The 15,062-nt window shown below is 33.1% G+C and overlaps 1 protein-coding gene across 9 annotated transcripts in view; it reads right to left on the bottom strand.

Annotated features, from left to right (window-relative positions):
* Nucleotides 1–15,062, bottom strand: part of HERC4 (HECT and RLD domain containing E3 ubiquitin protein ligase 4) — a 129,058-nt gene that overhangs the window by 109,900 nt on the left and 4,096 nt on the right. Inside the window, exon 1 of one of the 9 annotated variants that reach the window (XM_037062666.1) lies at nt 11,768–11,882. The exons of the other annotated variants lie outside the window; for them this stretch is intronic. Within the exon in view, the coding sequence (XP_036918561.1) occupies nt 11,768–11,783 (16 nt within the window). The 5' untranslated portion in view covers nt 11,784–11,882. Of the gene's footprint in view, nt 1–11,767; nt 11,883–15,062 lie in introns of those variants that run through there. 9 annotated transcript variants of the gene reach the window in all.

The following is a 15,062-nucleotide window of genomic DNA, read 5'->3' as shown; positions in this document are numbered from 1 at the left end:
ATGTTCATACTAAACAATGTTTTGTGAATATTGTTTCACTAAATATTGTTTTTCTAAAGAATAATAACTCATGCTCCAAGCTCTAAAGACACAAAGATAAAAAGAATTCTAGCTCTCAAGTAGTTTAGTCTACAGAAAACAGGTGGAATAAAGATTTTGATTAAATTGCTAAGATAAAGATATACAAAAAGGACATGGGAATTATTAAAGCCTCGAAAGATACCAGGAAGAATTTTGGAAGACACCGACACTTTAAGCTAAGTTATGAGATGAGAAAAAAAGAAGGGACTCCATGTACCCAACCCATTTGAGAAAATTCAATTTGTTATATAGCAAAAGAAACTAACTAAAAGCAGTGAAAAGACTGATATAATATTGTATACGTCAACTATAACTGAAAAAATGAAACAAAAAATAAAGGCAATCCACAGAAGAATTAACTTATTCTGAATAAATCACAGATAAACTTGATTTTGAAATTTTGAAATTTCTAGTTCATAATTACATTATTATTTCCACACCAAAGAGTTAAAAAATGGCAAAAAATGGCCTAAGAAACATTTCTCTAAACAATCTTTAAAAAATAAGCAAAAAATACAAAGTTTTTTAGAAAGCAATTTTGTAACATGTATTACAATTCTAAACAGGTATACTCTTTTACCCAGAAACTTTGCTTTTCAGAATTTATTACATACTGTAAAATAATGTTTATTGAATCAGTTTGTAATTCAGAAAAAACAACAACAGTAAATAACCTGATTTCCAGTAATAAGGAGTTAAATAAAGTATGAAATATCCATGTAATAAAAACTTATGCTTCTATCAAAAAGAATGTCTATACAGTAACATGAAAAGATAAATATATCAAATAACAAGCAAACCACAGACCTTTATGTCAATGTGTATAAAATTATATTTTTAACACAGGTGTAAAAGGCATGAAAATATAAACAAATACTAGTAGCCACCTTTAGAATGCAAGAGGGAAAGTGTCTTTCACTTTTTAAATCACACATTTCTATAGCTTTAAAAAAACCATAAAGTGCATGTATTATTTTGGTAACCAGAAGAAAATAAAAGAAATTTGTAAGGTATACAAAGCCCCCATCTTATAAAATGACCCTGAGCCTCACAGGAACAAATGTTTCCCAAAATCAAAACACTAAGGAAATAATTAACTTGGAGTGATACAGAGTTTCTTACCTAGGAAACAGAGGCTATAGTCAGGTACTGTATGTCTTTAAAATGTGATGTATAGTTAAGTTAAATGCTCTCCACAAACTTCTATCCTCAACTTTCTGGAACTGCTAAGAGAACTAAGCAAGCCAGGATGGGTGAAAGGTGCAAATAAATTTCTGACATCCAAATTTAAAACTTAAAATTAATTTTTCTATAAAAAATGTTACACAAGTCAAATACAATTATTAATAAAATATTATACTTAAGTATGTTTTAAAGAAAATTTATTTGTACACCTAATTATGATATCTAGAAATATTTTCATAAGCAAAGAAAAAAAATAAAGTTTTTCAAAACACAATTTATTCATAAATCAGTAACTATCTGGTATAACAGCACAATTACCAGGTGTGATCCAAGTCCATAATCAATTTTAACTTTAAAGCAGTCTATGAGTTTAATGAAGTCCTACACATATCATTAATTTTAAACCAATGAATTCTAATAAAGTTTTAATGACTTTTAATGTTTTACACAGAAAATAAAAATTTATGTTGATGTTTTATATACAAGTTATAGGGTCTAAAAAACAATATTGTAATGAACACCAACAAATTCAGCCATGTTGGTAACAATTCTAAAATGAAGAAATATACTTTATTAAATAACTAATTTAAAGAGACACCATTCCAACTCCTTAGTAATTCTGCAAGAGCTTGTATTTCAAAATCCTCTGTCCTACCATGCCTTACTGGTTGCTATATGTTTCTTCTTTCTTTCTCTCTGAAAAACTCCACACAAGGTCAATACAAAGTACACTTAAAATCCATCTCTAAAAGCTTAACATTCACAGAGAGCATTTTATTATAAACTGAAGAGGTACTATGTAACTCCATTCTTGTTTTTAAAATGTCACACAGTCCCAATATATATGCAGAAAAAAAGACTGAGAAAATAAATACTAAATTGTCAACTCTGGCCATCTAAAAGTGCTTTTTTTCTTTGTTGTTCTTTATTTAATTAAACAGCTGAATGGGTAATTAATGTATTTTATGATTCTGACTTTTGAAAGATGACATTAACCTCTTGCGATTAGTGAATATCAACAACAATGAACCTTCAATATAACAGCAGAGTTTTTGTTCTGGATGTTTTTTTTTTAAGATTCTTTATTCATATTTGGCACTTATTTATCACAGGGCCAATTACAATAGTATTTTTTGTATTCTTAATGCTCTGAATTTTGAGGGGCGTGAGAGGGAAGCACAGAAGAGATGGCCTTATGCTGGGCTAACTAAATTCCTAAGGATAACAACTTGCCTACTAGCACACTTTTTTCGTATGCAAACCAACCAATCCAGAGTTTATACCAGCAGCTATGTCCTTAGCTAGCTTTCACATTCCAAGCCAGTATTTCCCCTAAACTAAATCATCCCAGGGTCAAGTACTAAGAAACTAGAAACCAACACTGGAACTCAAAATCTGCAGGAATTAATCAAACTAGACAATCCTAAACAGTCTTATTCTGCCCAGTCTTGCCTCTCTCTAGGAAACTACAACAAATGCAAGCCAAGATCTCTCCTGTGCTCCTGTCTTCTGCCTCCTGACTACCCTAGCCTCTGGCCCTGTGGCCCTGTATGGCAGGCGGTGACCCTTCTCTCTGGGATCTCTGGGAAGCTTCTTCCAAGCTTCATTCTTGTTTCCTCTTATGACCACATCAACTTTACTATAGCATATCCACCACGTACATTCTTAGAACAGTTTCAAATTTTAACTTTTTGGTTATAATGTAGCTGATGGCCATCAAGCTCACTGAAATAAGTTTTAATTTTCTCCCCTTCCTATGGCACAGCGAATAAATTACAGTGACCATGTGCACATCCAACAAATCCCTCTGTGCTCCCACTGTGTGTACCACAGTGATGTCTCTACAGTGCTGAAGAAATACAAGGTTTCTACCCACCAAGAGCTAACATTGTAAAGATTTGTATCCAAATATTTATTTTAAAAAAGTAAATCAACTTATTTACTGAATGCCAGGTAACTGCACTTGGTACTACACAGAACATGTGACTTAAGTTCTTACAATAGTAACCACGGAGGTCTGAGGAGATGCTACTTCAGCTGGACAAATTCAACAGACAGAAAAGGAAATATGACTTAGAAAAATTAATCCTGTATTAGGAGGATGGACTGGAACAGGAAGATCAGTTAGAAAGTTATTGCCGCAGTTTTTACATAGATCAGTCATGGTCTAACTAGAATAAAAACAACTAATTTTAGATTAAGAGATGAGGAAATAACTGGCCCAAGAGTTTCAAGTAACTAGCTGATGGTCACATACTTAGCCATTTGCAAAGGAAATGAAATGTGAGAGTTACCAAGAACAGAACCAATAAGTTTTGGCAACTGAAGCAACGCTGGTGCTATGGGCTAGAAAGCAGACTCTAAGATAAATCTAAGGTCTGAACGTAAGTGAATTCAAGAAGCATTAATAAACAAGGACAAGGAGCTGCTTTCTGCAGTTTACTTTAGAGAAACTGAGATAGATAACTTACAGTACAGTGGTTCCCATGTAAAATGTTCTTTTTGTTCTCTATATTTTATCAGTTTTATACTCTCAGAAATGTCTTTTTTTTTTAATCCTTACCCGAGGACATTTCTTTTTTCATTGCTTTATAGACAGAAGGAGGAAGAAAGAAAAGGCAACCAATTGATGTGAGATAGAAACATCAATTGGTTGCCTCCCACACACGCCTCTACTGGGGATCCAACCCTCAATGCAGGTATGTACCCTGACCAGGAATCAAACCTGCAACCTTTCAAAGCATGGGACGACACTCCGACCAGCTGAGCCACACTGGCCAAGGCTATCTATCTTTCTTGATGTATAAATTTCTCCCACAGTCAAGCACCATATACACAGTGCATGCTCTGTTTATTCATAATGTTTATATACTAAGCAAATTAATTTAGGCACTGTTGTCAAAATAGCTACAACAGTAAAATAAGAGATGTAATCAAACACACCTTTACGTGAGGGGCAGGATTTTAAAGTACAAGTAATTACAATTTATTCAAGCACTTATGTTCCTCAACATACAGTATACAAAATATACCTTCTGATACAGACTAAATGTCTGTGCCCTCCCATAATTCAAAATTCATAACCCTATAATGTGACAGTATTGGGAGGTGGGCTTTGAGGGTGATTAGATCATGAGAGTGGAACCCTCATGAATTAGATGGGTACCTTTTCCCAGAAAACTCCCTCAGCCTTTTTGCCATGTGAAGACAATAAGAAAGACTGTCTTCTATGAACCAGGAAATAGGGTTCTCATCAGACACCAAATCCGCTGACATCTTGATCTTGGACCTCGAAGCCTCAAGAACTGTGAGAAATATGTTAGTTAAGCAACCTAGACCATAGTAATTTTGTCATAGCAGCCTGAGTAGACTAAAACATCATCTAATTATTTATCACTAAATAGATTTCTGAAAATAAATGAATCTAAATTTCAGTAGTTATGTGCTTCTCAGCAGGACAAAAAAAGGCATATTTCTTTTTTTTCTGTATCATGTTATCTTTAAAGGAACTCAATCCATTTTTTATCTTGCTCCAGTACAGCATTACCTGTGAGTGTGACAAACAGACATTTTTTGACATAATTTTTTAATATGAGCTCCAACAATTTTGGCAGAATTGAAGACTGAAGTTAAAGAAATACTTTCATGCTTAAGCACAACATCCGGGACATGGTACGACGGCACTCATTTTTTAGATTAAATACCTGAATTTCAGTTGTAAATGAAAAGATGTATTATCTAGCTGAAGGCAAATATACCAACAGCATATTACCCACTTTAGTGTAAGGCAGACCCAACATTAAATTCCCATTCTAATATTAATAGCCTTTTTCCTTTAAGCAAACATTAATTGAGCACTCATCACATGCCAGGCATTGTTCTTTGTACTTCAGGTGTTCTCTCACTTAATCCTTACAACCACCCTAGGAGTTTGGCACGATTATCCTAATTCTACAAAAGAAAATACAGGCACAGTGTGAATAAGCAATATGCCCAAGATAACATAGCTAAAAAGTAACAGAAATAGGATTTTTATCCAAATACTCCTATTTCCAGACACTACCCCTTTAAATATATGTATATTTATATATATGCACACTCATTCTTTTATACATATAAATTGTCATATATATATTTTTTAAAAAACATATGCAGTGAAAAATCTGGGTCTACCGCCCACTTCCTAAGCAATGGAGTTCTCATCTCTTATCCTACCCCTGCACCAAGAGTAACTAACCATTGTTATTAGTTGTATGTATCCTTACAGGTAATTTTATGTATCTATAATCAAATACAAATGTGTGTGCACGTATGTACGTATGTGTGTATATATGTATTTTTAATACAAAATATTACTTTCTACGCAGTGTTCTATACCTTGCTCTTTTTACTTACTATATCTTAGAGATCTTTCCATAGCAGTACACAAAGAACTACACTCCTTTCACAATTATATGGCATTATTCTACATTAAATGGGCCATAATTTATTTTATCAGTTCCCAACAGATAGTCATATGGCAATTTCTAATGTTTTGCTATTACAATGTTGTAGTAATGTCATCTTGTACATACACAAATGTAGCTATCAAAGGAAGAAGGAAGAGTTACACTCTTGGACATTTTGAAGAACTTATATTTATCAATTTATACTAACAACCTATGAAAACTTGTTTATTAAAAGCCTCACCATACAGACTGTATTAAGGACTTCTGTTAACCTGGTATGTGAAAAAATGTTACCTCATTATAGTTTTCTGCACATCTCTTAATATGCATGAAGTTGGAAGAGTATGCATTTGTTTCAGAGCTATTCCAATTTCCTTCCTCTGTGAAATGCCTGTTCATATCTTCTATTTTGCTACTTCATTGTTGTCTCTTTATCTCACCATTTTTTAGGAGCGCTTTTTTGTATCTGGGAGCTTCATGTTTTGATTGTAATGAGTCACAAACACGTTCCCATTTGTCTCTTAACCTTGTTTACAATGATTTCTAACAAAATTACTCTTACTTTCAGGTAGCTTTTCTTATCTATGCCTCTTCAATATTTAGAAAGGTTTTCTTTACTCTAAAATAATAAACAAGTATATCTGTGTTGTCTTTGAGCACATTATTCATTACATTTAAATATTTGATTCATTTGGAATTTATCCAAATATATTCCTGGGGTAAGGTATTATACTTCTTTTTTTATTACCTAGATAATGCTCTTATTCCAGGATCATTTACTGAATAGCTCCCATTTGAATTTTTCCCCACTAACTTCTGGTGATCTGGGTCTATATCTGGGCTTTATATATTGTTTTATTTGTTTATTATATCTATTTGTGAGGCAATTTAAACCAAAAAGGCTTTAAATTAAAATACATTTATATTATTTCTGTTCTTCATTTTTCAGTTTTCCTGGATGAATTGGAGAATCAATCTGTCTAGTTCCCCCCAAAACCACCATTTGGTATTTTCATGAGGATCACATGAAACTGACAAATTAATTTTTAAAGAAAACTGGAAGGTTTATGTAGGTTGATTATTCTTATCCACAAATGTGGTTTCCATTTGTTCAAGTTTTGTGACCCTGCAAAGTGCTTCCAAGTCTTCTTCACACATCCTGCATATTTCTTAGATTACTGGGTCATTTTATCTTTTTCTTGCTACTGACACCTTATTAGTTCTTGTTTCCCCTACATTTGAATTTTGACTTTGGGCAAGTCATTCAACCTCTTGAAGTTGTATTTCCTTCACCTATAAAACTAAGCTGATACGTACTTTTGTAGGGTGGTTTTAAGACTTTTGGATAAGGCCTGAAGGATTCGGCATAGTGCCTGGCACAAAATGGTACTGTTGCTATTTTTAAATATCAGCATTCTCATATCTAAATAATATATTCTAAATAATATTTCTCATTATTAAATTTCTTTCTGCCCTGGCCAAGTGGCTCAGTTAGCTGAAGTTTGTCCCATACACCAAAGGTTGCGAGGCCACGGCACATACCTAGGTTGCGGGTCTAGTCCCCAGTCCAGACATGTACAGAAGGCAACAGGTCGTATGTTTCTCTCATGCATCTCTCTTTCCCCCTTCCTCTCGCTCTAAAAAGCATATCCTCCAGTGAGGATTTTTTTAATTTTTTCTTTCAAATTATGAAGTTTGTATATCTTTCTTCTGCCTTTACATTTTCTTAATAACTTCTAAGTGTCCCTTTTCCCCCTTTTCCCAGTTGCAGAGGCTATTCCCCAAATGTGTATTGGAAAAGACCCATCTGTAGCCAGAGGTAATACCAATCTGTCAGTCTTTTCCCTAATTACTTCTCAGAAGATAAATGTAGGTCCCTGAGGTCCATTCCTATTAGTGTCAGAATCAGAAATCTGAAAGCATACACATCCTAACTGATAAATACGGGGATCAACTGTGGAAAGCAATTTAAGCTCTACTTTATTTTCATCACTTATTTTTCATTTTTTTATTTTCTAAAAAAAAAAATCCCAAACTTCTTCAAATAACAGGTAAAGCAGTTCAACTTTCCTCTAATTGTTTTCAGAAGCTTCTAATTCTGCTCCTTAGGCCCTCTTGTAGCCTGACCCTGTCCCCTTCCCACTCCCATTTCCTTATCAAGAAGCAACAGCACTATCTCAGATGACAACTTCCCCAGAAGTTCTTGTGTACATACCAGTACATACACAATTTATAGTATTTCATAGCTGTTAGTAGAATTAAAAGCAACTTCCATGTGATTGTATCTTGTGTCTTCCAGTAAACCCTGAAAGTCATAGTCAACCATAACTAACTATATAGGTTTGTGTTAGTTAAGCAAGAATATGAAATGAACCTATTAACAAAAATCAAATAATCGGGCTAACAGATGATACCTGGCAAACAAATGTTTTAAATTTTTCTATATATAAAAATTCAAGTTTATAAAAGAGATGAAATAGAGTAGACAACCATTTAGGGTACCTTAAATTTACAAAGCTGTTATATTAACAGATGCTTTAAAGTCTCCCAAAAGTACAAAATTGGTATTGTTAATGGTTACTGATTACTTGATAGATTGGAACCAATAAATAATTTATGGTTGGAATATTAGCCTACTTTGAAGATAAAACAAAACTAGAAAAACATTTCATGCCTTTAGCCCTGATTTTTCTCCCCACTTACAGTACTGAAGTTCTTGCTGGTCAATTCCAAGTTCAAATAGTAAGTTCATTTCACCAAATCTTCTCTCTTCTCCTAATACACAGTAGTTAACCCTCTTCTTCCTAGATGCCCTCTTTCTACTAATTATGGATTCAACCTAGAATCATACCTGGCTCCTCCCTTTACCCTAATTGTTCACTTCCAACTGGTTACCAAAACCTGTCCATTTTTTAAATTAATTAATTGTATTTATTTATCTTTAGAGGGGAAGGAGAGAGGGAGAGAAATATCAATGTATGGTTTGCCTTTCATGCATCCCCTGCTGGGAGCTGGCCTGCAGGGAACCAGCCTGCAACCCAGTCATGTGCCCTGACTGGGAATCGAACCACAATCCTCTGGTTCACAGGCTTGTGCTCAATCCACTGAGCTACACCAGCCAGGACAAAACCTGTCCATTTTTTACTGCCTCCCTAATCTCCTCAGGATCTACCCTCTCCCTCTTGTTCTAAAGGACTACTTCTATGACCTAACTAATTTACCTCCAAATCCTCTCCCCTGCTTTATAAAAACCTGGTAATTCCTATAACAAACTAAATTCTCGCTCCCTAATTTGATTAATTCTATGACGTGACTTCAACTTTACCCTTCTAACCTTCTTGCTCACTATTCTCAGACATTTCAAGTAACTGGACTACTGTTCCCTTAACAGGCCTCAATTCTGGCTAGTGCCATTTGAGCTACTTTACCTATAAAGCACTCTCCTCCATTCTTTCCTCCTTGAAATACTACATATCCTTCCAGATCATATGCTGTCTTTCCTATATTCAGCTACAACCCGTTCCATCCCAGAAGTTACAATATTCATCTCTATACAGCACTGTTTGTGCATCTTATAAGACTTAGCACATTTTATATTTATATATGCCTATATTTATTATTTGTGCACTTGTTTTATCTTCCCTTCCAAATCTTTAAATGATACTCATATTATACTCAAAAGTTTGTCAAATACATTTTTTAAACTTCCATTTGCAATATCTTATGAACTTATGAAATTTGTGAAGTGAGGCACAACTGTTTTTAAAATTTTTAAATAAATTTACTTATCATTCCTTCTATATTTGCTAAAATTGAAGATGTTCTTTTTCCTAAAGAAATAAACATATAAGCAAATAAAGACTAATTTTATGTATATATATATATGTATATACATATATATAAATTACATATATATACATGTATATGTAATTTTATGTATATATATATATGTTCTCTTTTTATGTATATGTTCATGGCAACATTACTTATAGAAAAAAATCTTGAAATAAATTCAAAAAAGAGAACACAAATTTTGGTTCTTTTTTTGTTTTTAATCTTCCTTTTAATCCTCACTTAATATGAGAAAGAGTAAGAAAGAGGGAGAGGAAGAAAAAGAAAGAGAGAAACATCAATAGGCTGCCTCTTGTACACACTCCAACAGGGGACTGAACCCACAACCAAGGTATGTACCCTGACCAGGAATTGAACCTCAACCTTTTGGTGCATGGGTCGATGCTCCAACCAACTGAGCCACCTGACCAGGACAAATTTTGGTATGTTTAAATGAGCAAAAGTTAAATTATCATTAATAATATCCCTGAACAGTTAAAAACATGAGATAATACTAAATTTTTATTCAATTATTACCAAAAAAGAAGTTGAGATACAAGAATATACTTCTGGTCTATAATCAATCATTTCTGAGTATAGAAAAAGTATCAAATGACAACAGCATTTATTTATGCACGATAACATTATGGCTGATTTTTACTTTCCTTATTTTTCAAATTCTCTACCAAAAATATGTAATACTTTTATAATTTGAAAAAAACTAAAAATATGTTATTTGAGAATAGTATGACACTTGGAAAGGAATAAAATGAGACTAAATTTTGATACTAAAAAATAATTAGAATTTTTTAAATGTGAAAAACATTACTAAAGAATTCTAAAATATTTTACTTATGATCAAGAAAAGCTGAACTGAAATTCTGCCATGCTATAACGAAAGAAAATAAAGGAATTTCAGGTAAATAAAATATTACAGTTTAAAGAGTAAAGCCACCAAAATTTAAGAAATTTCCCTTTTAACAAAAATAACTCCCAACAATACAATTTTACACAGCACAAACTTTTCCTGCAGGTAATTAACCAAATTTGTTAAAATATAAAAGTAATTATTATCTTTTAAATTCCATGAGAATAGAAAAAATACAAAGAAGCTGAGAACTAAAGAACTAAAAGAACTAAACCATGGGCTCTTTCATACAGTCTCTGCATTAATGCTTCTCCACTTTTCTACTTACTAACACATTCCTAATCCAAAAAAAAACCTTGCAACAATAGCTGAATACATTTCCTCTCATTAGACTTTCTTTACCTGATATGCTTTATACTAGCCTAGGAAAACTAAGTATCTATGAAGTGAGACTTAATTTATTTATTCAAAGCAATTTTAAAAATACATGAGGTTTGTGACAAATGATCTTCAACAGTGCTACATTTGTATAGAGTATCAAGGACCTAGAACCCTAGGAACACTCACTAAGGAGATGACAGAAACTAGACTATTGAGGCTGTCATGTGTAACAAGAATCCTTAATAAATGCCCAATCTGTGAAACTGAAATCTACCATACTTCTGGTTGTTTCAAGGAAGGCATATGGCTCACTTCCAATCAGATACAAATACCAACATACCAAACACAAAGAGAAAAATCATCACTTCCAAATCCTTTTTAAAAGCCTCTATTCATAAATCTGCTCAGATTAGACAACTACTGCTATTACTCTTTTCTCTTTGGATAAAAGGTTTTATAAAGCATTCACCAAATCAACGCATTCCACACAGAGATACAAGGCAGACTTCATACAACATAAGTAATCCAAGTTCCAAAGTTAGCCACCAAATCATGTCTGGCAGTTTACTCTGGACCTTGGACAGTGGCACAGCACAGCATTAGATAATAAAGGGATACAGAATATGACATATAACAGAGGAAAGTGAAAATACTGGGTGTTAACATAAAAGGCTTTTGTTCACATGTTTAAATGTTCTTCATACCACACAAGGGTATAATGAAGTATCAAAGTGGTATCACAATGCAAGATCTTGGTTATTTTTAAAATAATGATTTCAATAAGCCATCAAATAAAATGGCAAAGAAACAATCTATGCATTAGTATTTGATCTGCCTCAAATATAAGCTATTACTATAAATAATTCTAAACATAAGCACAATTTAGTGAATAAGGTAGGAGACTGGTATACTTAAATTCTCTGATTCAATTTATAGCTATTCCAGTCATCTGCTGTTTTGACAAGTTACTTACCAACTTGTGCTGCCATTTCTCCGTAAATTTATCCCCTAAGATGAGGATAATTCTTGCAAATTGAGTCACAAGCATTTTGAAAGGAACCATGAGTTATTGTGTAAATGCTCTTGAAATTCCTCAGATGTAGGGTCCTACACAAAGTAAAGTATTATTATACATCTCTCTAACAGTAGTTATCTGTTTGTATCATGACTACTCTTGACACTGTGCTTCTTGGGCACTAACCTTCCTCAAAGTAGCCAAAGCAAGCCTCCATTCCTGATTCAAGTAATTACTTTTCTCAAGTCTACATATATCATCCATATCTTTCTCTTCCTTAGAAGGTACAGTTAATATTAGGATTAATCAAACATAATGAGTCTATTTGGTATTACATGCTTTTTGATTCAATAGGAAATATGTGGAATAATTTGGTATTTTTAATCCACTCTTAAGTGAATAATTTCATATTTATATTTCTTTTCCTATATTACTTTTTAAATTTCATAGGTTTTTAAGGAGTTCACTAGTAGATTTACGTTTTGTGAACAAGGAGAGCAAGTGAGAAAATAAAGCAAAAAAGGCAAGCAACTAATGTGATCAAAATACTTTATTGGAACGACCCAACAGCATTCTGGGCTACATAGGAAACAGAATTAATGTTCATAATCTTTGTATGTTCTATAGAAGAACTCTACTCTCTATAGAAGAGTTGAGTATAAACTACAGTAAGATTTATCATAACTATTCCAAATTCTATTCCTGGCTTTGCTAATCAAGTTAGCCTTTGGTTCAAGAATAAAATATACATATTTAAATTTTTAGTTGGTGTTGGTGTAATATTACATATTTAAAATAGAACCCTCAACCTTCTTATATGGTTCCTAAAATGGCTTCTCTTTGAATATACACATGGGGGTGTATAAGGAAGATAATAATATCTTCATTGTATAACCTTAGTTATAAAATAATTTTTAGGGAATTTTTTAACTCTCAGAATTATATTAAAATACTGATGGAGACTAGTTTTTTTCCTAGTTGAATATGTATTTTCTATCTTCTAAATATGGCAGAGGAAAAACTTTGTAAGATAAAGGTAAAATCATAGAATTTAGAGTGGTCTATTTGCTAATCTAGTAATGGTTAGTCACTTAATCTCTTTTAACTTCAGTTTCCTCATCTGTAAAATGGGGACTATAAAACCTGTCCCAGTTACCAAACAAAACTGTTATGAAGATTAAATGAGATAATCTACTTGAATTTTCCAAGCAATAAAAAGCTATCAAAACAGTCATTTTTAATATAACTATATCACATTATTAATAAATAATGGTCATGAAATAGTTTAGTACTGTTTCTTACATGGAACATGGAAAACACAGGTTCCAAACACATTCAGGACCATGGTCACCATATTATACCTACAATTTGATATATAGTGGGTAAATGATCTAGTTAAAGGGCGTATACTTTCTATGTTATCTTAAAATCTTTAGAAGTATAAAAATAAAACAATTTAGCCCTGGCTGGTGTAGCTCAGTGGATTGAGCACGGGCCTGTGAACCACACAATCGCAGTTCGACTCCCAGTCAGGGCACATGCCTGGGTTGAAGGCCAGTTCCCAGCAGGGGACCCAAGAGAAGCAACCATACATTGACATTTCTCTCTCCCTCTCTTCCTCCCTTCCCCTCTAAAAATAAATAAATAAAATCTTTTAAAAAAATAAATAAAATAAAACAATTTAGCTGCACTGGCCTAGCATACTGAAGATTTAATATAGTTACCTGTTAACTATGAATTAAGACACTGAGAGCCACTAGCTAAAAAAAAGTTTAAAAAATTCTTAAGGAAAAATTCATACATGAAATTGAAATACCAGTACATGTTCATTCTCTTCTCTGGAAACAAGTGAGGAAGAGCTGGTAGTGATAGCAAGGGGTATACATATACGAGAGAACAGAGTTGAACATGGACCTAACTGCACTCTTGGTATAATATGGAAAATTCCTATGCAGTTTCTAAAAAGTTCGAATGGAAACCTCTCCCAACAGGTAACAGGTCAATCTATGTAACTACATTGTAAGCCAAGTCCTCCAGTAGGTTATTGTGCCTCTCAAAAACATCTCATTCTTAATGTTTGAGGCCACCTTTCTCCTCATTTCAGAGTATTTAGTATGGTTAGAAAGCCAATCTCTGTAAGAAAATAATTCTTAGCTCACGCCACACAAGTTTAAAGCTCTGATGAAATAAATTACTTATGTTTGTAACATGATCCCAGAAATTCATTCAGACTCACTCAATTACCAGAGGATCTTAAAACCAATGAAATAAGAACTTATCTTCTAATTCAGTCCTCAAACTCACAATTTTTAAAAAGGGTTGTAGAAGGAATATGTTTAAATCATTAAGAAATTATTTCAAGGGGAAATAATTATGGTTAAAAACTAAAATTTTTTACTCAAGCACCTTAAATCTGAGGTTAAAAGTCTGAATCAGAGTAACTACCTCTCTTTGAACTTTTACTTTCTCCTACCTCTGTATCCTAGGTACACTTATTTCAATATACCACTGAACCTGGACTTCTGGTAATAAAAAGCTTTTCTCAGAATCAGGATCCTATTCTAAAACACTAAGCTATTCCAGCCTCAGATTTGTTTTCTGGCTATTTATGTGATTAATGACTGAATTAAACTTAAGATTTCATTTTCTCCCAGAAATCTTTCAATTCTATCCCACAATGACATTTCCCATCATTTAAAGTTCCTAGACTCAAGTTACATATAACATCATGTCAAATTTCAATTCTCTCCAATTATATCATTTATGTGTGCCTTCACTCCCAACCCAGGCTCTAAATTTTTCACAAAGTTCATGCCTTTCATTTCTCTGTACCATAGACTGTGATATACCCTGGAAGATGAGGCAATCCTAAAGAAGCATCATAAATTCAGTAAACCCACCCTCCCAACCTTGCATTACCAAATAATGCTTCCAGGATGAAGCAACAGAGTGATTTAAGCGTCACAATGCAATCATTATAATGTTACCATGACCACAAAGAAGCTTCTTCTAGCTAGTTAATTTTCTCAGAATCTCACCTATAGAGTTAAAAGCTGTTCTAGGCACAATAATTATACTATTTGTGCAGTGTATACCTCTGTCCTAGACACAGAATAGGTGTTTAATAAGATTTTAAAATGTTAAAGCTTAGTAAATTTCAGTAACTATACTGGCAATTTCTATATGCTGACTGTGTACTTTCTATTTGCCCTGCAGCCTCCCAAAAATTACTAAATACACAGATATGTTCAGT

The sequence above is a fragment of the Sturnira hondurensis genome, unplaced genomic scaffold, assembly GCF_014824575.4.
Source record: "Sturnira hondurensis isolate 20B ecotype Veracruz unplaced genomic scaffold, ASM1482457v3 Scaffold0014302, whole genome shotgun sequence".
NCBI lineage: Eukaryota > Metazoa > Chordata > Mammalia > Chiroptera > Phyllostomidae > Sturnira > Sturnira hondurensis.
The sequence above is the reverse complement of the archived record's forward strand: the minus strand, read 5'-3'. Positions and strand labels throughout refer to the sequence as shown.